At 42.0% G+C, this 22,438-nt stretch overlaps 1 protein-coding gene across 2 annotated transcripts in view; it reads left to right on the top strand.

The window, feature by feature from the left end:
• The first annotated feature begins 2,571 nt into the window (after positions 1–2,571).
• The window catches only part of EEA1 (early endosome antigen 1), a 68,536-nt gene continuing 48,669 nt past the window's right edge, over positions 2,572–22,438 (top strand). The window contains exons 1-3 of one of the 2 annotated variants that reach the window (XM_057424605.1): positions 2,572–2,744; positions 11,017–11,109; positions 13,997–14,119. In XM_057424605.1, coding sequence (XP_057280588.1) covers positions 2,721–2,744; positions 11,017–11,109; positions 13,997–14,119 — 240 coding nt within the window. In that variant the 5' untranslated portion in view covers positions 2,572–2,720. The remainder of the gene's footprint in view (positions 2,745–11,016; positions 11,110–13,996; positions 14,120–22,438) is intronic. The other variant, XM_057424614.1, reaches the window with a different exon arrangement.

Genomic DNA, 22,438 nt, shown 5'->3' with positions numbered 1-22,438 from the left:
GAGCCTGTAGCTGGAGCAAACCAAGTTCAATCACATAATGCTGCTGTGCCTCAAGCCTTAAGGTGCTGCAGCCAAATCCTTCTTGTCATGTGCTTGTAACTCATGCTAAATCTGAGGATTTCAGAGTACTTAGAAATGTCAGCCTTTGAATAGAAAAACATCTTCCATCTTTACAGCACAGCCGGTGCTCTCCTATGATATTTGTTCTACTCAGCACAATTAGTCATTGAACAGGTTTATTATTTACTCATAACACTTTTTCTTGCATCCAATATGTAAAAGTTACAGCTTTAGAAGAGAACAGAGAACTGGAGTGTACTGAATTATGTATTCCAGAAGCTACTGGTATTCTAACAACTCTCTCGCCACATCTCATGTGGGTTTTTGCCTCAGGACCTACAGATCATAGAACCATAGAACAGTTTGGGTTGGAAGAGACCTTAAACATCATCTAGTTCCAACACCCCTACCACAGGCAGGGACACCTTCCGCTAGACCAGATTGCGCAAAGCCCTGTCCAACCTGGCCTTGAACACTGCCAGGGATGGGGCAGCCACAGCTTCTCTGGGCAAACTGTACCAGTGTCTCACCACCCTATAGTGAAGAATTTCTTCCTAATGTCTAATCTAAATTTACCCTCTTTCAGTTTAAAGTCCTTCCCCCTTGCCCTGCCACTGCATGCCCTTGTAAAAAGTCACTCTCAAAGATTTCTTCTAGGTCCCTTTTAGGTACTGGAAGACTGTTATAAGTTCTCCCCAGAGCCTTCTCTTCTCCAGGCTGAACAAGCCCAACTCTCCCAGCCTGTCTCCATAGGAGAGGTGCTCCAGGCCTCAGATCATCTTTGTGGCTTCCTCTGGACTCACTCCAACAGGTCCACATCCCTCTTGTGTTGCGGGTCCAGAGCTGAATGCTGTACATCTTGTGGGGCTTCACCAGACAGATTCTTTCTTGGATTAACTGATGTTTTTGAGCTGTACTTCTTTTTTTTTTTTTTTTTTTTGGGGGGGGGGGGGGGGTGTGTTGTTTTTTTTTTTTTGAAGGTAGGTGTGTGTTTTTGTGAGCAAATGTTTTTCTCTGACATTTAAAGAACACCTAGTGAGTCATGCTACAGGTAACAGCTACAGGTTGGGTGGAGAAGAGATTCAGAACAGCCCTGCAGAGGACTAGGGATTGCTGGTCAATGAGAAACTGAACATGAGCTGGCTTCAGTGTGTGCTCGCAGCCCAGAAAGCCAACCGTATCCTGGGCTGCATCAAAAGGAGTGTGACCAGGGGGTTGAAGGAGGTGATCCTGCCCCTCTGCTCTGCTCTTGTGAGACCTCACCTGGAGTATTGTGTGCAGTTCTGTTGTCCTCAACATAAAAAGGACATGGAACTGTTGGAACAAGTCCAGAGGAGGGCCACGAGGATGATCAGGGGACTGGAGCACCTCCTGTATGAAGAGAGGCTGAGGAAGTTGGGGCTGTTCAGCCTGGAGAAGAGAAGGCTGCGTGGAGACCTCATAGCAGCCTTCCAGTATCTGAAGGGGGGCTATAGGGATGCTGGAGAGGGACTCTTCATTAGGGACTGTAGTGACAGGACAAGGGGTAATGGGTTAAAACTTAAACAGGGGAGGTTTAGATTGGATATAAGGAAGAAATTGTTTCCTGTAAAGGTGGTGAAGCACTGGAATGGTTTGCCCAAGGAAGTTGTGAATGCTCCATCCCTGGTAGTGTTTAAGACCAGGCTGGACAGAGCCATGGGTGAGATGGTTTAGTGTGAGGTGTCCCTGCCCATGGCAGGGGGGCTGGAACTTGATGATCTTAAGGTCCTTTCCAACCCTAACGATTCTATGATTCTATGCCACAAGGTCGCCTTTTCAGCTCAGGGCTCGCAGGAAGCAGCTTGCTCCTTCAGAATTAAATTTCCAGTTCACTATGCAAATCAGTATGTTTCAGCCGTACTCTAACGTGCATTCCTGAGCGCTTTCAATACCTCACGACCAGCAAAGTAACGCGGAGCTGCGTTTGCGCTCTGCCTCACGCGGGAGGCCTCACCTGCAAGTTTAATCTACAGCTCGTTTCCTTCCCCTGCCCAGGACCCGATTCCGGAGCAATCACTGCTGCGAGGGGCTCTGCAGCTGCCGCGGCAGCCTCTGAGGGCGAGGCTGTGCTGCGGCGAACCGTGAACGCGGCTGCTCCCTCACCGGCGGCCTGCGCGGGCTCTGCAGGCCGAGCGGGCAGCGGGCGAGGGCAGGAGGGGTGACACCGCCCTCTCCGCTTCTCCTTTGGCAACCGGGCCGCGTCCCGGGTGCCACAGACACCGGCGGAAAACAGGAGGCGCACCGACAGCCGCGGTGATGGGCCCGCCGCTCATGGAAGGAGTCTGGCCCGGGCCCCGCGGAACAGAGAGAGGCGCAGACGCTGCGCCGCCACAGCCACCCCATCCCTATGATCAGCCCCGCCGACCTGGAATCCTCCGCCCGGCAGCTCCGGCCCTTTTTCACCCGTTTTCCCTACTCCCGTTCCGCTCCCCGCGGGTGGGCGGTGACAACCCCGGTCCCCCGTGCCCGTCCCTCCCCGGGGCGGGGCGGTGAGGAGGCTGCCCCGCCTCCGCGGCGGCTGTCACGGGGCGAGCGGGCCGTGCCGGGATCCTGCGGGCCGAGGGCGGTGCTGTGCGGGGCCCCGCAGCTTCCCCCTCGGCCTGGCCGCGGCCGCCCGGCGACATCCAGGCTCTGCCACCATGTTAAGGCGAATTCTGCAGCGGGTAAGGCAGCGAGACCTTCCCCGGTTGGCGGCGGTAAGGGCGGCGTGCCCTGCCCTGTCGTGGCGTGGCGTGGCGGGGAGGTGCCACTTCCTGGTGCCGGCAGCGCTCGGGGCTGGGCTCCCCGCGGCGGGGCCGGAGTCACCGGCTCGGCCCGGTTCGTCCTCTCCCGTCCTACGGCGCTGCGGAGGTGATAGGCCCGTGACGGCTGCAGGGCCGTGGGCTTCTCCGCCGCCTCCTCCTCGCCGCGAAGCGGGGGACGGCCCGAGCCCCGACGGTGTGGGCCGGGCCCGCTGTGCGCGTCCCCCGGGCTGCGCGGGGGTGCCGGCAGCGGGTGGGTCCCCCGGGTCGGGCGAGGGGCCTACCGGTGGGGCGGGGGGCGGCCCTGCCCCGGCGTGGCTCTTTCTTGCAGTGCGGCGGCGCCTCTCCCGCCACCTTCGCTCGTCGCGGCGGCTCCGGGCTGGCCGCGCTTCGGGCATGTTCAGTGAAGCCCCGCCTGGGGAGATCCGCCGCGGTGACCTGGGGTGATTGCCCCATGACCAGCAGGCAAACGAGCTTCCAACGCCGAAAGCCATTCCGGCAGCCACCGGCCAGCGGTGTCCCTTATGTTAGGAACCGGCTTTTCCGGCAGCTCTGCCTGCTGTGTAAAGCCAACTTGTGACACTCGTTTATGAAGCCCTTCTATCCCAAATCCTCGCGTATCGCTGCGGCGGTACTAGTCGCCTTGAAGTTCGCTGGTGGCTCCGGTGGAAGACGTCGGAGAGGTGATGGTAAAGGGAAGGGCCGGTGTCAGTCATCATGGCTCGGGGAGTCCGTCTCTGGCTCTCGGCTGAAGGATGCACCCAAAAGGGTTGAGTCACGGCGGCGGTGGGAAGGCAGCGCTTCGAATTCCGCACCGTGCCATGCAGAAGGCGCTCACGGGAAGGGGAAACCAGCGTGTTTTATCTGACGTGTCTTTCAGGTGTTTCTTTCAAAGCATGCTGTCCGTGTAGCACGTCTGTGGAAGGGTGTTTTATCGGAAACCGTGGCATGCTTTCTTCACCTGCCATGCAAGGAAGCATTGCTACAAGAATGAAAGTTAACAAGAGGGGAAGAAAGTACATCAGTATGCATACCGCCAACTTTCTCAGTGTAAAGTGTGCCTCACGATGTTTTTTGGTCATAGACCCTAAGCAGGTGAAGAGCGCTTTTGGTCTATTTGGAGCTTTGTGTTTACAGGAAGAACTTCCTTCCTGAAGTTTGATGGGAAGCCCTGCTAACAAGCTGGGAAACTTAGTGTGGACCTAATTAAATATTGGCAGCTTTTAACTGGGTGTTTATTGATTCTGAGGAGTAACAGGCCATCAAAGAAAGCTTCTTTGATAGAGGAGGAAGCTCGATACAGTGCCAGAGGAAATTTGCCTCTAAATATAATTTCAGCTGAACACTTCCTATAAAAAATTAAAGTCAGTGTGAAAGTTTTCATGTGTTAGAAATGGGCATCTTCTCTGAAAAGTTTAAAGAAAAAACTGTTCCCTAGTCGCTCCCAAAAATTACAGGGTTACAGCAGAACTAATAACCAAGAAAGGCAAAACAGACTTCTTCCTGCCCCAAAACAGAGAAATGCCGAGATTTTTAAAGGTGTCAGTGTTTTAATTGGTGTAAATAACTATGCTTTTAAGGAAATACCTCTTGCTAAAAGGGCTTTTAGAAATGTACAACCTCATACATACCTTTCTGACTTACAGTCTGTGGTTGGCAAAGTATGAAAAAGACTTCTGATGTATTTGGTGTTAACAGTGAGCCTTAGATTGCTGTCAAATTTGTTCATAAAGAGCAAATTAAAAATTATGTATTAAAATCTTTCACATCTCTGCGGCAATAGCTTGAAGGCCGAGGAACCACCTCTTGACCCTTTTCTTGGGCAGGGCATCATTAATGTAAATGGCAAAAGAAACCCACCTTCCAGTCACTGAAACATAGTTTCTTGTATACGTATTGGGTATATTATTTGATTATAGGTAGTGCTGTCCTTTCTGGGTGGATGGCTAGTCATTATTGGTGATATAACTTGAGTTATGGAAGTATGGTTAAAACCCACCAATTGTTACGTTCTTTTTTTATTTATAACTCAGCTGGCCATCAAGCTACAAAGATACTGTTTATAGTTCTTGTCTCTTATTTGAAATTCTGAATCCTGAATTTTTAAAACATCAGATATTTCTCTTTTATACTGCTTCTGTGCCTTGATCACCTTTTTATTTCATCCATGTGTTGATTTGTGTTTTTAAAAGCACCTTCACGGTCACTTTGAATGGCATATTTTCAAAATAGAAAGTGTTATATACTTGTCACTACTGAACATTGCTCATTTAGTATTTGAATTTAGTATCTCCATGCTGTCTTCAGCTAGGTCTTCAGTTTAGGTCCTTTCCCTGCAAGCTGTTTCTAAATGTTATGTGTGTTTTCTGTGTGACATCCTGGGGATCCATCTGTTCTGTACGTTTGCACTGTAAAACCCCTGTTCATTCATTCTTGCCACTTCTCAGTTCTGTGCATGGTTCGTCATGCTGATCTAGAAAAAGGTTGTCTTTCCCAAAAGACACCTTTGTGGAATGTCTGAGACACAAATGTTACTGCCAAGATATTATGATATTTGTCAGGGTATTTTTTAGAGCTGCCTATTCTTTATTGTGTTCAACTGTGAAGGCCCTTTGTGGCCATTGTGTCACCTCTCCTTTGTTCATCTGCTGGCAGGGCAGTGGCTGTTGCCTCTGATCTGTTAGAGGAGATTTCACTTCTTACATTTGCAAGATAAAAAAACTTAAAAAAAAAAAAGAAAAGAAAAAAATCCCACTTTTTGTAATAAGGAGGCATTTATTTTCGGCTGGTGGAAGAAGGATACTTGACCTTCTGAGCCTTCTTCCCATGGCTGGTGTTTTGTAGTGAAGGATTCAACTGTTGGGCCAGTTTGACTGCTGTTTACACTAGTTTTTGTCTTCAGTGTGTTAAACTGGCTGTCTGTGCCTGTTAGTGACTCCTATGTTTGGGTGGTAAGGTCCCATTGCTCTGTTTCTAGCAATGCTTGAGTGCTTGGTCATGAGATCTTGGGTTCTAGGTGGAGAATAGGGCTTTGGAGGCAACTCTGTAGCTTGGGTAGTACAGTCACCTTTTCTCTGACTCCAGACTCGGCAGTGGAGATATTTACTTGCCCAGGATGCATTGCATCTCATGCCTTACCTATAATTTTATGTTTATAACTGCAGGACTTGCTAGAGAGCTTATCTGCTTAGGTGGATGCTGAAGTGCAGCTGTGCTCATGACCTTCCTGTGGGGTTGAAGGGAGCATGTGTACTTCTTCCTAGGTACAAGGCCTGCTTCCCTGTAACTGATGGTGCGTTGGGAAAGAAAGGTTTCATGCCTTATGAAGTCAGGAGTCATTTCATTTTACGGAGTCATGAAACAGTGTTGCACTTCTTTAGAATTAAGTGATAGTACTGATTCACTATCACTGAGAGTTGTTTGATAACAAGAGCTTTGGCCTTCTTATCTTCCCATTCTTGCATCTTGTCTGTAGCTTCACGACCTTAATATGTGTGGGCCCTCCTGTAGTATTTAAATCTGTGTTAGGAAAACTGTATAAATCTCTATTTGTTTTAGACTTTCTCAAGGCTTAACATATTTTTCAAAGGTTTCAATTATTCTGAATTTAAAACTGCTGAATAGAGTATCATAACTGAATGAAGCATAGCAATAGACAGGTAAATGATGATGCAAAATGACATGGTAGCGATCCATATTTATACTCATTTTAATGCATTAGCTCAACTCATTCATTATATAATTTGCAGAAAATAAGCTGCAATCATTGTCATCCTTTTAGTTGTTAATGATGTTTCCTTTTATTCGCTTGCAGATTTGAGAAAACACAGAACATCATGAAAGTTTAGCGTATTACTTCTACAGCTGTAGTGCTAGGAGTAGAAACATGCCTCTCTGCAGAGTAAGCAAATAGAACTGACAACTAGAAAAGAAATACACTGAGTGAAAGACTAATTTTGCATCAGTCTTTAAACTCCAGCTATGGCTTTAAAGGTTAAATGTTAATTTTGTAAAGATACATATACAGAAACCTGTGTGAAAATTTACTTTGCCTATGGGATTCATAACTCATTCTTTTGCTCCCCTCTATAGTCCAACTGAAAGCAGAGCATCATTCTGAGCCTTTCCTTAGTTCATGAAGTCTGAGTTGTTTAATATGGTGTGATTTTTAAAATTTTCTTTTTAAATGGAATGTGATATAACAGTGGTCTGGGAGCCAAGCTTCAACATGTTTGTGAACCTATTTGAATGATCAATATTACCAATCCCCCAATCATTTGGCTGTTGGAGTAAGTTTAAACTATGTTACAGCTCTGAAAGATAAGTTAATTGCATTTATGGTCTTGGTTTCCATAGCATTCTTTCAAATTTGTAATAATTTTTTCTTGATAGTCTGTGTTACTTTGCAAATGGATGCTATGGGGTGATTCTCCTGATCCTGAAAGTTACTTAATGACCCCTTTCCTTCCCACCCTTCTTCCCTGTGCATGCCACTCGCCAGGAAATGTCACCAGCATTTTTCTTTTAAAGAGAGTGCATTGCTTTTTTTAAAGTTAAAAGGGTTTTAGCAGGTACTGTATAATAATTTCTGTTATATATATTCTGTGTTGTAGGATATGCTGTGCGGTGCCTTTTAGCATGATTATAGCATGTCTGAAGTGTTTCATAATGCAAATACTTTAATCAACTACATACTAATAATACTGTGCTTCTAATATAAAAGCTTTCATCCTGGAGGTTGTAATAATCTCCAATTTATGGTGCTGGAACTAGCAGGACTTAATATGCAAATCTCATTGCGAAATAGCTCTGGGGTGGAATGTGATAGGTGATTAACAATGCATAGTAGAGTATAAGAAGTTATAAGGTGAAGAAAATATTGTGTTAATTGTTGCAGAAGATTCTTAGGTTTGGGATGAATTGATTCATTAGTTATGTATACGCTCGAGTATTGCAAAAGTGGAGGTATATGCTGCCCGTCTAAAGAGATGGTTGGACTGTCTCTTACTGCCATTGTCCAGGCTATTGAGTTTTGTTAAAGTTCTCCCTCTGCTTTTGTACCTTTCTGTCCAAGGCTACATAAGGAAGTTCATATCCATTAGTGCTGACACTTCCTCCATTTATAACATGACATTTCTACTTGCAGGTATAGATGCTGGGACAGAGAGGGGTCCAAGTTCTCAGGCTTTCTAGAATAAAACAGCTACCATAGCTAACTTCCATACAAAAGCCTTTTTATTATGTTCAGTTTTCTAAAGCCTTTTAAAAAATTCATCTCAATGAGAAATTGATTCTTATATTGTAAAGTTCAACTCCTTTATGGAAGAAAACTTTGACACCTGGCCATCTTCCCTCATATAGATAGTACATCTTCTTTGGATTCTTTGTTTTTGCACAAAATGGATTCACAAGTGAGACTTAGATCTGGGTTGCATGACTGTGGTTTATGGGTTGCATGGAAAGGAACTTCTGAACTATATAAACTGAAGAAAACGGTTTATAACATTAGATGCAATAGTTAAACTTCCCTGTCTTACTGAGAAACTTGGCTATACCTTACCAATCGCTTTAGGTATTATTCTTCCAACTGTCAATGCACACAATCCATAACTTCATTTATGGAGTTACTAAACTTGTGCTTCAGAGCTCTCTTGTGGGATGTGTGTTTCCTCAGGGCAGCACTTCAGAGATCACAGAACAATCTGGGCAGAAAGGGAACTCAGGAACTCTCTAGCTTGAGCTCCTGCTGTGAGCTGGACCAGCTCAAGAGGTCAGGAGCAGACTGTTCAGGCCTGGCTTCATTGTGGAATAGCTTTTCCTTACATCCAGTGGGACCAGTCTTGTTTCAGTTTTTGTGTAGTGTCCTCCCACTGTGTGTTGCTGGGAGCAGCCTGGTTTTCTCCCTTTGATGACCTCCTCACAGATGGTGGTGGGGCTGCTGTTGAGCCCTCCCAGAGCTGAGACTGAGCCAGCCCTGTTCCCTCAGCCTCTCCCACAGGGCAGGTGCTCCAGCTCCCTTTATTGCCTTCTGCTGAACTTACTCTGTTTTGTCAATATCAGCCCTGGACTGGGAGAGCCAAGACTGGATGCAGTATCTTGATGTTGCCCCATGGGTGCTGGCCAGTGGTGGAGTGATCGCTTCGCTTGATCAGTTGGCTGGGCTCCTGTTACTACAACCCAGGGTGCTGGTGGTCCTCTCTGCTGCCTCAGCACTCTGCTTGCTAACTGATATGAGCCCTGGGTGTTTTTTGGCAGAGGCTTGTGTTTCAGCCAGGGGTTTGCCTCCCAGGCACAGGGCTCTTTGTTTGTCCCTTTTCAATTGCATGAGGTTCCTGTTGGCCCATTCCCGCAGTCTGTCTGGATCTACTGAATGACAGCCCTATCCCTGAATGTGTCAACTGGTCCTCCCAGTTTGATGTCATGAAAACTTGATGAGCATACACCCATGGTCCATGCTAGGATGTGCCTTGTTTACTGTCTGTATCAGTGATCTGGAGGAGAAATACTGATTGATGCCCTCATTTTTATGTGCTTTGCATGTGCATTGTATTCTTTGCTTACACCTTTTTTGCCTCTCTTATTATTAACTTGGTAACCTTGCATCACCTTGCCTACTGCTTTGATATGCTGTACTAGAAGGAAACTATGGTGTTCTTACTTTCTTTAGAAACATAAACCAGCTACAATAAAAAAAGGCATGGGAGTAGGAGAACTAGCATATGTTCATCACTTAGCTGATAACCTCAGAGAAGGCTGGAATGAGGAGAGAGTCCTCTCACTGTTGTCAGCTCCAATAGCTTGCTGCTTCACTCCTCCTCACTTCCCTTTGGCCAGTCTTTGGAGCGTTTCTAAAATTGAACTGTATCTTTATGGCAATTAAGTCCCTTAATCAGTAAACTTGGCCCTTTTATTACATATTTTTATTTAATTAGTCATAAAAAGTTATCTTTATGAAAGTTGGAAATAGAACTTTCTTTACAAAACAAAGCAGGAAAATGTACTTAATCTTCAAAGAATGGAAAAGCTCGCATGCTACAGATATCTTATAAAAGGTTATATAGTTGATTTGTGTAGGGGAAAAAAAGGATATATTTGAGCATGAAAATTCAAAACGAAATCCTATTTTGGAGACACCAGGATCTAGAAATGAAAACTATCTACTTCTGTCCGTCTCTGTAGATTTCAACCTATATAGTTAAAATTCTGTATCTTTGATACCCCTATATTAAGTTAGAAAATTCTTTATAACATTGCAAGTGTTTCCAGATGTGCTAAGCTACAGCAGTAGCATTACTTCATCCCATTTGCAGTTGTCATCATGGAATTGGATAATAAACTTTTGTTGAAACTAGGATTGCATATCAGGGTTAGGTTAATTTCTTTATTTGTGTTTCCTTTGAGACTACTAGGTTTTCTGCCATTGGTAATCAATAGTGTTCTGGAGATGAGTAAGAGAAGTTAAATCAAGTTTAAATCAAAGTTATAGTTAAATAAGCATTATAAGCTGCGATTCATCTATCCAGATTTTGAATTATGTAGTATTTCAAATTATTTGCTTATTTTCTCTGTAGTTTCGAATACTGTTTCATTTTCAGCATATTCAGAGGAGGTTTTTTTAGAGGTTGGCTTTCTGTTTAACAGAATATGTATTTTTATATTTCCAAATCAAGGCAGTGTACCTTCTTGCATGCGTATTGTATTAGCACAGTCCTCACTCTTCAGTTTTCCGTCTTTCAAATACTTAAAGGTGTGTTCAGATTGTAAATAAGTTGTCAAGTAAGTAGTATGATACTAGTTTACTACTTCTGAAACTGTTTAGATTGTAATTTCTAGTGTTTTTCTGTTAGAATACAGAAACGTAATTTAACATTAGTCAGTAATACAAGGGAAGAATTTTACTTCTTTGTTTTGTGTTGAGCGTTCATGAGGGGGAAGTAGTTTAAAATCCTGGCCTTTGCTTGTGGTATCTGCTTGTATTTTGATGTGTGAAGAACCTTGGATAAAAGCTTTTGTTGAAGTGTTGCACTGAAAATTATATCATTGTCTGTCAGCTTGTTCACGTCATTGCTCTTGTGGAGGGAAAATACTTCTGTATTCCAGCAAGTAGAAGAGAAGCCTTTGCATGCATATCATGCTTTATTAAGTACTCTGTAGACACTCATTTTATTTTTTTTTTCTCCTCCCTCTGTTTCAGACTCCTGGTAGGGGTGGATCTCAGAGCTCTGATTCAGATTCATCTGCCACACCAGGAAATGCCGTGGACGTGAACAGTGAAGGCTCCTCTGAGGTACTGTGCACCGTACGTGAGACTGGAGTCTTAAACCTGGGGTGCTGTTTCTCTGGTCCATGAAGCTGTTGGGAGTAACTTTTGATGCCCTACCTAAATAACAGCTGTACTAAATAAATACTTAGAAGTGTTACCTTATAAGAATTGGTTGTTATTTAAGTAAAAGAAAAAGGAAGGCTAGACCATATTTATATGTAAATGTCAATTAGGCTTACCTATCTAAATGGTTGCAAGCAATAATTCCTATAATCCTAGAGATGAATTATTAAAATTCAAAGAAATGAGACATAAGTTTAAGACTCCTCGTTAGTAAATATTTTATGAGAGTTCCAAAAAAACCAAGCTTTAACATTTTATCACACCTGTACTCTTTTTTCACCTTGCTTCTGCTGCACTATAATGTGTACAGGAAATCTACTCCTCCTTATGAAACATCAAATGTGTTGGGTTTTGTTTGGTGTTGGTGCATAAAGCTACCCTATCCATTTTTATGTGCTGATTGCCATACTTAACCAGCAGAATAAGCTGTTGTCCTTGCTTCAATCCCATATTACAATGTCTTTGGATTTACAGTGTTGTCAAATATTAACTCTGAAAAATGCAAACTGACTTCACTGGCTGTTGAAGCTAGTTTGTGCTAATGTAGCCTGATTACCTAGCTTGAAAATGTTTCAAGCTTAGCATGCAAATGCAGTGCAAGGTTCATTACTCCTATTACAGCATTAAAGGGAGCAAAGTGCCTTTTCTGGCATGGAATAAAGTATATGGTGATATAAATACTCCAATGTCTTCTGTGATAAGAAATAGGAGAAACTTTCACTGTGCTGTTTTAAAATCATAATTGCCTTCCATCTGCATATCTGCTTATTTCTTGAAGCATTATTGTAGTCAGTATAATCAGACATCCCTTAATATTTTGTTGCATGTTGCACAAGTCATGCATTTGTGAGTCCAGCTCTGTCTCACATTCATGTTTACACTGTCCCTGAAGCAAACAAATATTCTTGAATTGTAGACTAAAATTTCATTACTTCTGTAGTTAATTAAGGCATAAAAACATGCAATGAGGTAATTGCTTCTTTCCACAGTTTGTCTAAAATGGCACAGTTCTGTTAGTATGAGTGCAGTATCACTGACTGTGCAGCTAGTGGGTGTCACAAGGTACCTCAATACTAATGTAGTAGTATTTTCTTAGTATAGGATGAGTTTTCACAGCAGTGGTGTTCCTGCGCTGTTGCACCATTGGTTTTCCTTGCTACTGAGTCGAAACTTGGTGAGACCAAAGGCTGCTGTGTCACTTTTGGTTGATACTGTATAACGTGAAAGACTATCTGTTAGTTGTCAATAATTCTACCATCTGTTACATTAGTTACAAGTGGGGTGTTCTGCTTAGCATATGATTTCAAAATCTGCTTCAAGCTGAGCTCTGAAGCTGGTGATGGATTTTTACTCTCCTAAGGTTCATGGGTTGCAGCATGCAACTCGAGCCTTTCTGTTGGTCTTCCTTTTCCTGTGCAGCTGGCCTGAGATGTGGCCTCTGAGAGCTTCTCTCCAGGAGCACCACAGTGGGACTCTGCAGAATGTTTGCTCTCTGTTTTACTGTTATGTTGCCACCTGGTTCTTCAGTATTATGTAGACAGAAATCCAGCTAAGTTGTTTGCACTCTGGTTTCTTGGCTAGATTTCCTAATTTGCATTGCTGCAAGATTCAGATGGAGAATAATTATTAAATCTGTGCAGATTCTTACGTTTTCTACCTCCTCAAGCCTGGTTCCTGATTTTTGAGAATTATAGTATGAGTGGGGAATTCTGAATTCAAACTGTTCCTTGCTCAAGGAGAGGTAAAAATCTATTTTAGTCCAGCCTGTGGCCATGTCAGTTTCAGATCACACATAGACCTGTAATCAAGTCTAGAGATATAATTTATTCACTGCAGTCTGCCCAAGGAGGAAATGTTTGAGCCTATCCTACCTTTTGTAGCTTAGGTCCCAGTGCAACACTCTCTGCATTACAGGGTTGTTAAATATTCCATGCTAAAAGTGAACTCACAAGCATGCTTACACTTTCATTAGTGTAATGTGGCTGCATGAGCTGGACAGGTTTGCCACAGACATCCTTTTTTGTAAGGGGCCTTAGCTTCACCATGCATCCATGGAGGGTTGTGTTAAAGTCTGTTCTAACTTCCTCTCTAGTGCTCTGCCATGGAGGTGCAGGCATCAGAGCACTTTACTCTCCTGCCTACTTTCTCTAGGTGTTTAAGCATGTAGCATGTGTCTGCCAATTTAAATTGTAGTTTTGGTAAATCTTGGGTGAGTATGCAGAGTTTGTTTTTTTTTTTTTAAATCCTACCAAGGAAGGTGCATAATTTTCCCTATATGAGCATGACAGCCAGGCAGGCATACAGGCGTGCTGGTACTTGGACCTATCCTGCTGCTGCAACCTTGCTTATTAATTTACAGGAGTATTTCTTCAATCTCACCACACCATCCTTGCCTCTCCCTGTGAAACATCTGAACACCCTTATGGAAAACTGTGGGGGATCTGACCTGATGCATGGTAGCGGTCCATTCACACCTCATTATGCAGTTTATTCCTCTGTCACATGAAAGGGGTACCAGGAGTGCCTGGAAAACACATAGTATGCAGCACGGTGCTAGCTTTTACAGTGTGATTTAGATTTGTTTATTTTCATGTTCTTAATAACTGTTCCTTCTTGCCTTCTCCATGATATTCAGATGTGTTTTGAAAAAACTACCCTTTCAAAAGGGAAACAGACCTTACTTTGACGATTGTAGAGAACTTTCAGCGTAAGAATTTGAACAGTGTTTGATTCCAAATCTGCTTTTTTGTCTTTATTAGTTTCTTAAAAACAAATATACATTTCACAGGGCTTCATCTGTCCACTATGTATGAAAGTGTATGTAACTCCTACTGATCTGTCTGAACATTACCAGAATGAGCACACTGGAACAGAAGGAAGACAGGAGCCTCGTGACCTCCGAGCTATTACTGTGGGTCTTGTTTGTTTTGTTTCAATAGCTTTGGTAATGGGCTGCTTTAAATGAACATACATCTTTTCTCCTCGCTTGGGTGTCAGCTTTTAAAATTGTTTCTTTTGATTCTTTGCTGAAACATAATTTGACCTCTTATGCATGATTCCAAAGTATACATTCAGCAGAAGAATTAATCTATATCTAGCTTTCTGATTTGCAGTTGTCTATCACATGAGGCATTTGTGGTACTGGAATACTTGCAGTCACCAGTGTATTCCTTTTGAATATGTATTCTTTATTATCTGGTCACAATGCAAACACCTTACTTGAATAAGCTGTGACTTACCCCTGACAGACTGTGTCATTCCTGATGAGATGATAAAGGTAGATTTTGGGATATGAGCCATCAGAGGTGGTTTGGTTACCTGAAGAACGTACTCTTGTATTTAAGCTGGGTTGTGTTTAACATAGTTTCATTAAGTCTGTGGGTTCTTGCCCATTTTGAGGTGTTGTTTTTCCATAATCAGTTACTTGTCAGTTCTTTTTACTTGTAAATAGCTGATTGCAATTTTAACTTGAGAAAACTTGTGGATTTAGTGTAGCACATAAAATGCAAATTCAGTTGTTACTAGCTGTTGCTGTTTCCCGTTGCTAAAGTTGTGTTACTTGGTACAGTGATTCGGTAAGTATCTGGAAGAGGTGAGAAACAAAGACGTTGGTCTTTTATTGTATCAGCATGTTAGAAACACTAACAAAGTGGGGAGGTCTGTTAATGTATATCATCCATGCTAGTATGTAAAGTTTGAAATACTTCACTACTGAGAAGCTGATGGTTTGTATTTGTTGATAGAAAAGGATAGTATGTATTTGCAGTAAGCGCACTGTTGAAACAGCAACACAGGCAGGTCATCACCCTTCATTCCATCTTTGGCATTTCTGGGACAGCGTTATAATAGCCATATAATGTTATTAGTGTCATCTTAGGTAGCAGACATATGAAACATTGCTGAGTTTGTCTTGCATAAATTGGTGTTTTGCTTTCTATTGCTTGTGGATACTACTGTGAAAAGTTCAAATACATTTTCTTGGAAACAATGCTCAAGACGCTCCTGAATTCAGGTTTTTTTGTCATTGCATTCTCCTCAGGCATGGAGATAGAATATGTTGCAAGGCCAGTGTTTGCTCACACTTTGTGAGACCTGAAAAACTGTTACTTTGTGTCAAAGCATTAGTACCTTGCTGTTAATTTTGATAGTAATTTTCTTCACTAACCTGTCTTCCACTCCTCCCTACTGATGAAAATTTTAGTAAGTCAGGTCATTCACCCTGCTGTTCTCCTTGCTCTTCCCTCCTGTCTGACCTCTGTACAGTGAAAGTTGGTCTTATTCTTCAGTTATGGACGTCCACGCTGGCAGTTTCTGAAGGCGCCTGATGCCCTATTGTGGGAAAGGATCCTAACTACTGTACAGCCTTATTTATAGACTTTCTCTTAAACAGCTCTCTTTGCAGCCCTCATTTTTAAACTAGGGCTTACACCTAGCACTGATGAAACTTTAAACAAAGGCTTATTCCGCTGCAGGAACAGCCACCAAAGCATTGGCAAGTGTCTCTGTGCATATATAGCCAACTTGTTCAAACAAATGTTGTATAGAAGTTACACACATCACCACATTCCCAAATAGCGACATTGTTCCCCAGCTTTTATGTATACAGTGGTGTTGCTAGCATAAGTTGTGTGTCGTCTTCTGTTTTGTTTTCATTTCCTAAAGGAATCGCACTTTTCTAAACTGTGTCCAGCTTTTCCTGACTGTCTCTGGACACTCAGGACATCTAAACAGTGAGTCAGTTAGGCTTAGTTTCAGTTTTCCCTTTCTGGTTTCTCCTGAGGCTTCCAAAAAAACCCCACTGTATGGTACTCCTGCAGTGTTTAGAATATAGTAGCTGTTAATATCTATTGTCTTATCTATAGCAAGGTTAAATGTAAGGCGATTTATTTGCGCAGTTCTTTAGGGTAGTCTTCATATTTTTCCAGATGTTTAGTAAATACGTATTTCTTAGCTAATACAAGCAAGATAAGACCCTGATGTTTTCTGAATAGGCTTTTTGTAGCCAGGTTGCCTAGATGTCAGTTGGCATATTGCATCTTCTGTTTTTATGGATTCCCTTGAAATGTGATTGACTGGTTTTGCGCAGAACATCATGTCAGTGCTTTAATGCTGATATTTTATTCTTTTTCAGTTGCTTCTCAAATTAGATGTTGTTGGCTGTTTTCACCTCAGTGGTGCTTTCCTGCTTTGCAGAGGAGCAAAAATCACTGTTTGAGCTACATTAGTACATTAATTTGCTACGACATCTGAATGATACAAAGAGAATGCAGTAATTAGAGATGCTGGTTTGATTTGACTTGGTCATGTATTGTGACTTTCCTTTAAGAAATAGTCCACTGGATTAGAATTCCTAATTTGTGACAAGGTTGTAGTCATGTAGGCTGTGACAGAATTACAGTCTTACTCATCAATAGCAATAAAACCAGGAGAGAACTGAACTAGAAATTATGTTGGTTCTACTCAGGAAGAATCCAGGTTCTTTTCTGGGAAGATGTTGAGTCTGCAGTCTGGTGTAAAATAAACTGTAGCAAAACACCTTTTTTATCTTTTTGTCTGGAAAGTTAAATACTTGTAAAATTGAAATGTACTGCAGGTCTTAATTATAGAAAACATGACCTTTTTTTTCTAATGATTACTCTTCTAATGATTAAATTACTAATTTTGTAATGATTAAATATAGAGGTAATGTCAGAGGAAGCTGCTATCTTACTGTTAATGTAAACACAGAGGAAAGGTTTTTTTTCTGGTGGAAGGCATGGAAAAAAATGTCAACTTCGTTTTCCTTTTAACAATATATAAAGGGGCTGACCTAGTTTAGTTATTCTTTAGCTTAAAATACATTGTGATTTTTTTTTTTTTTTAAATTGGTATAAGTCTTCTGAAATAAATGATGAAATGTGGTCTTGCACTTGCTCTCTAAGCAGTTTAATTTGCCTCTGAGGACTTCCTGAGGATTCAGTTAATTGGTTTGGTGTATATTTGAGAAAGAAAACTTAGAAGCTACTTGATACATCTTTTGGCTCTGAAACATTATTATGTTTCTGTCCTCTGACCCTAAGTAGATACAGTTCCTAATCTTCTGTTGTGTAAAGTATTTCAGCCTTTAAATCACTGTGTAACTGGAGGGTGTCTGAGTTTTAGTTTAGACCTTCAAGGTCCCATCCAACCCAAACCATTCTATGATTCTGTCTTGTGTCAGGGAAGGTTGCGAAGGTTCACCTGCAGTGGAAAAAACATGAATGGTAAATTTAGAATTTTTCAAAATATTCATGACACGCGAAACCCAAAATTAACTCCAGAAGAGTGTGTATGCCTCTGATCATGTGAACATGTCATACAGCTCTTGAACTTACTTTCAGTTTTTAAGCACACTGGACTTTATTCACAGCATAAAGCCTATTCACAGCATATAGCTTATTGTACCAATATAGCTGTTAAAGAGTTGTTAATGTAAGTGTGGCAAGTATAGGTCATGGCTGGAAGGTGTTACAGCCCTTTACTTGAATCTAGGCTTGCATTTTGTTCATGCGGCTCACTGGGGGCTTGAGTGCCGGTCCAGGATTTCTGAAAGGTCAAAGATGAATCCCAGAAACTCTAATTTATTTAAACTTAAAGCATGTTCATGTGAATGTCAGGCATATTAAAGTGCATACGGGATTGGGCTAAGTTGTCCTATCACATCTGTATGGTAGAATAGTAATTTTTTCCGTATGGTAGAAGTATCATTTATAGTAAAATTCTGTGCGGTTTGGTTGTTTGGTTTTTTTGTTTTTTTTTTTGTCGGCTTTTTTAATTTTTTTTATTCACCACAGTACTTAAATATTTTTCCAATAAGAGTATTTGTGGAATAAAATTGACTTCACAGTGGAAAACAACAAAGTTCTTTGGTTCCTTAAGCTTGACTCATGACATAATTGCTGGCATAAAAATTCAAGATGTTGAAGAAGCTCTGTTTGTATTAGCAAATCTAGCTCTGTGTATGCTACCCGTGCTATATGTCTTTCTACCACATACAGCTGTAGATCAGCAGCAATTGTAGCAGTCTAAATGGAACCACTTATTCAGTTCTATGCAGTATTAAAATGGGATTGGAGAATAAACTACATAGTCATCAGATATTTCAAGAAAATGCTAAGGAAACTGGGTAGCTATGGCTGTTACTTTCAAACTTAAATAGCATGCCTGTTTTCTTGAACTCCAACTACATGAGTAAATCTGAATTCCATCCTGTTTTGCCCATGGGACTGCCCTACAAGAAGTGTTGTCATCTTTCTGCCAGATAACTCAAGTTTTAATTTGTGAAGAGGGAGCTTCAGGTAAAGTAAGCTGTGCTTTCAGTCATAATTGCTTAGACTTCATAGTAACTTTACAAAGACCATTTAATTAAAGCTGGGGGGAAAAAGAGCAGTTGGCAGATAAAGACAAATTTAAAGCATGTATTCATAGGTGTCTCAAGCTTATTGATGATGGAGCCCAGGGAGCTGCTATGGTGACATATGTGTATATATTACACACAATTGTTAGGTCAGCTGGTTAGCTTCTTGCTCTGTTAACTCTGTTAAGTAGCTCTGCATTGGCAGTGACTGGGGAGTGGAAACCTTTGTGTAAATGGTTATTTTTTTAAACCTCAGGCAAGAGCCTTTGGCCTGTTGAGGGAATATCTTTGAAAACCTTCAGTCTTTGCTAGTGAGTAAGGAAAATGCTGCTTTTCAAAGTGTCATCATACTACACAAATTCATTAGATTAGAACAGTGAGGGAAAAAACATTGCAAATAAGACAATATTCTGAGAAGGCTGAAATTTTTAGAAATACATTTTTGCACCCTGCCCAACACTCCTCAATTCTACAGAGTAATACAAGAAGAAGCAAGAGAAACAGAATCCATTCAGTTCTATACAGCAATTTTTCTGTTATGTAAACTAATTCTGAGTCTTTTATAAATAGTTGAGGATTAGAATGGTTCTATGGTAGCCTGCAGTTGGTCTGGTTGTGTTCTTCGTGCCTGTGGTCTGTGCCCATGGTCTCCCTGGGCAGTTTTTTGATGTGGGAGGCCAAAGTTCTCCCAACAGTTAATAGCCCTGTAAATTATATTGGTACAATAAAAATAAATATGGTAGTTCTTTTGGCAAGGCTTTCCTTCCAACGTTGCTTTTAGCATCCTGGCATACTTCCCAAAGAATACTGTATTAATGATTTGTACAAATATTAATGTTACTTGAAAGGAATCATTTACCTTGTGTGCCTTTAAGAGAGAGAAGCTTATCTTTATCAGGCCTGAAAGTAAATCTTAGCTATTAGACAGAAAAAGTAGCTACAAATATCTTCTAGAGGCTTATTCATAAGTCTGTCTTGAGAAAGGCAAGTGCTTTTACGGAGTCCAAGAGCTTTGGTGAGATTTGTCATTATAACTCCAAATTGAGGCAAGACACTTGCCTGCAGTACTGGTGTGTTTTGGAGTCTTTGCACCGAGGAAGGCCTATCCCACCATGGACAGCATGGTGCTGTGGAGGTGCTTGGTAAAAGGCATGTTTCACAGGCATCCATCTGAATGAGAACCGCTTCCTTTGGGTCAGAACAGTGGGATTTGAAGTTTAGTGTGCCTCTCGTTCTCGTCGGCATGCCTTGACCACCAGGGGCTATTTTGAGCTGCAAATTGTGTGCTGACTCCTAGTGGCTTGTCTGTGCATGTGTGTGGGGTTTTGGTTTGGACTCCTGTTTTATTGTTCTAGCTCTGTCTTGTTTTAGAAATTCTGTGGTGATCTTAAGAACCCTTTCGTGCTAAAAACTTCTGCATGTGGTGGTTGTGGTCTTATTTTTGTTTTCCATTAACTGACAGGCATGTGCAAAAAGCTTTGGGTTCTATAAATTGTCATTTCCTGGTGAAAAGCTTCCTATTTGTAAAAGCAAAACCTAGCTAGTCATCACTATATTTTTTTTTTTTTTTTTTAGGCTCTTTTCTACCTGTGTAAAGCAAAAGATAAAGCCAAAGTAGAACATTAGTTAGGAAACTATGACTTACAGTGCAGCACTGCAGGGGGCTATAAGTGGTGTCTTTACTTTTATTAAATGGAGAATATGAAATGTCTTTCACTTCTCTGTGCCTGTGCTTTATGCAAAGTAATTCCTAAATGCACTGTAAAAGGAAACCTACGGAGTGTCTCTTGGCAAACACAGCCTTTTGAAAAGTATAACTGTGCATGTTTTATGTGTTAACTTCCTTCTTCAAATATGAGAATGCTACTGTCATTGCTTCTTCTGTAAAGGAGTCTGTTAGTTAAGGGAGCCAAGTATAGGCTTACTGGAAAGGACATCTCAGCTCCCTCAAGTTACAGTGACCAGTGTTACATTCATGGAGGTAACTGTGCAATCTATTCTTTGTCCAGGGCAGGCATGGTCTTGATATAGGAGTAGCTTGCACTTGATACAAATTCCTGCAAACCAACAGAAATGCTTACAAGATTTAAACATCTTGAGCTATCACATTTCTTCCCCTCATCCTTCTTCTCACACATTTGTCTTTAGAGTAGTAAAATACACTTTTTGCATATCTTTTCAAAATTCATCTCAAGATGATGCTGAGAGAGATATTTTTATGTCTGTGTTTATTTATTTATTTATTTTTTTAAGAGATAAAAGAAGAGACCCATCAACCCAAGTTCCTGAATTGTCACTTAGGGCTAATAGTTGCAGGCCCAGGAAGCCTGTACACTCGTGTCTGTTGCTTTCTGGTGCCCAGGAAGATCCTGATGATTCTAGTTTTTTTCCTCTGAAGAGGACTGAGTTAGTGCTGCTGACATCAGAGTTAACATCTGAATACTAACAGGCTGTAAGATGCAGTAGGGTACTGTGTCTGTGCAATGTAATGCTCTGATGTGCAAGTGGTGGTGCCTGAAGCTGTAGGACCCAGTGTTTCTGCCCACCGCAGCTCTGCACAGGAAGGGTGACATTTTCCATGGTGATGATGCCCCATTGCAGCAGGATGACATCTTACTCTCTTAAACCTTGTGCATCAGACCTCTAGGAAAAGCTCAGCTAGAGTAAGGGTGTCTGTGAGAGCCATAACCCAGTGCTGACTTCAACAGTGCCACATCTCGCAAAAGTGAGGCCAGCCATGATCATGATAGTGCCAGCGGAGTAGCTTGGGCTGGTGAGTGATGCACTTTTAATCCCAGCCTGAGTGAGAGGAAAAGGGTTTCTACCATAAAGAGAAGGTTTTGTCCATGTTTCCCCCCTCTGCTGCTGACAGCAGGTCTGTCCCCCAGAGCTCCAGTCAACTCTGTGGCCTCTCAGCTGCAGCACGTTCCCTTGGCTTGGCAGCTCTGCTCTGCCTCTGGCCCCTCATTCTTCAAGCAACTGTCTTCAGATCCACCTGCCTAGGAAATCTTGGGCTGGCTTTGTCTAGTAGCTGAGATGAATGATTGCTGTTGCTTTGGGCTAATTGCACATATAATCTATTCTTTCCCCTTCTCCAGAGCTCCTCGTTCCACCCCACCACAAAAAAACCCCAACCAACCAACCAAAACAACCCGAAACAGAGTAAACAAACCCAGCGAAAGAAACAGATTTTGCCCTTTAAATGGAAAGAAATAAAGAGCAGAAGGAAGGAGCGGCCAGTGCAATTTTCTACACTTGTTCTTTCTACATGCACTTACTCATGCTATGAGGAGCACTTGTTTTTCTCTGTGAACAGGAGACCTTCCCATCACTGGGAAACTAAATATACCACTGAGAACTGCTTAGTAGCGATTCATCCTAAAAGGATGCTGTTGTGCTGTCATTGTATGAATTTGTCTGCTTTCTGCTAGGAAAAATAAATCACTTGCTTTTTGGCCCCTCCTATTCTTCATTGCTGTTGCTGTTTGCCGGGGATCTCCCTCTGGTTCTTGTGCTCAGAATGACTGTTGCTGCCATCATATGCTAATCATATCAGATAGACATTACTGGAAACCCAGTAGTTTAACACATTTTCTGTAGCCATTTTGGCACACGCACATGTATATGAGTTAAGTGTTTGGTTGTTGAATTCTTAGAGTGGACTTTTGTATCTTGTTTTTTAAGACCAAACTCCAAACCCTACCTCCTTTTTGAAGGAAGAATCAGATTGTATTGAAAATTCTTTTCTTGGGGGGAGGAAGAAATTGTAGTGCAGACTTTTTGAAATCACTTTTAATTTTTCTAAATAAAGGTTCTGTTGCTAGTATGTAATGCTGTTGGGGGAAAACCCTACTG

This window comes from Pezoporus wallicus, unplaced genomic scaffold (genome assembly GCF_028554395.1).
Source record: "Pezoporus wallicus isolate ANWC-B61680 ecotype Strahan unplaced genomic scaffold, APGP_CSIRO_Pwel_v1 scaffold_3294, whole genome shotgun sequence".
Lineage (NCBI taxonomy): Eukaryota > Metazoa > Chordata > Aves > Psittaciformes > Psittacidae > Pezoporus > Pezoporus wallicus.
The sequence above is the reverse complement of the archived record's forward strand: the minus strand, read 5'-3'. Positions and strand labels throughout refer to the sequence as shown.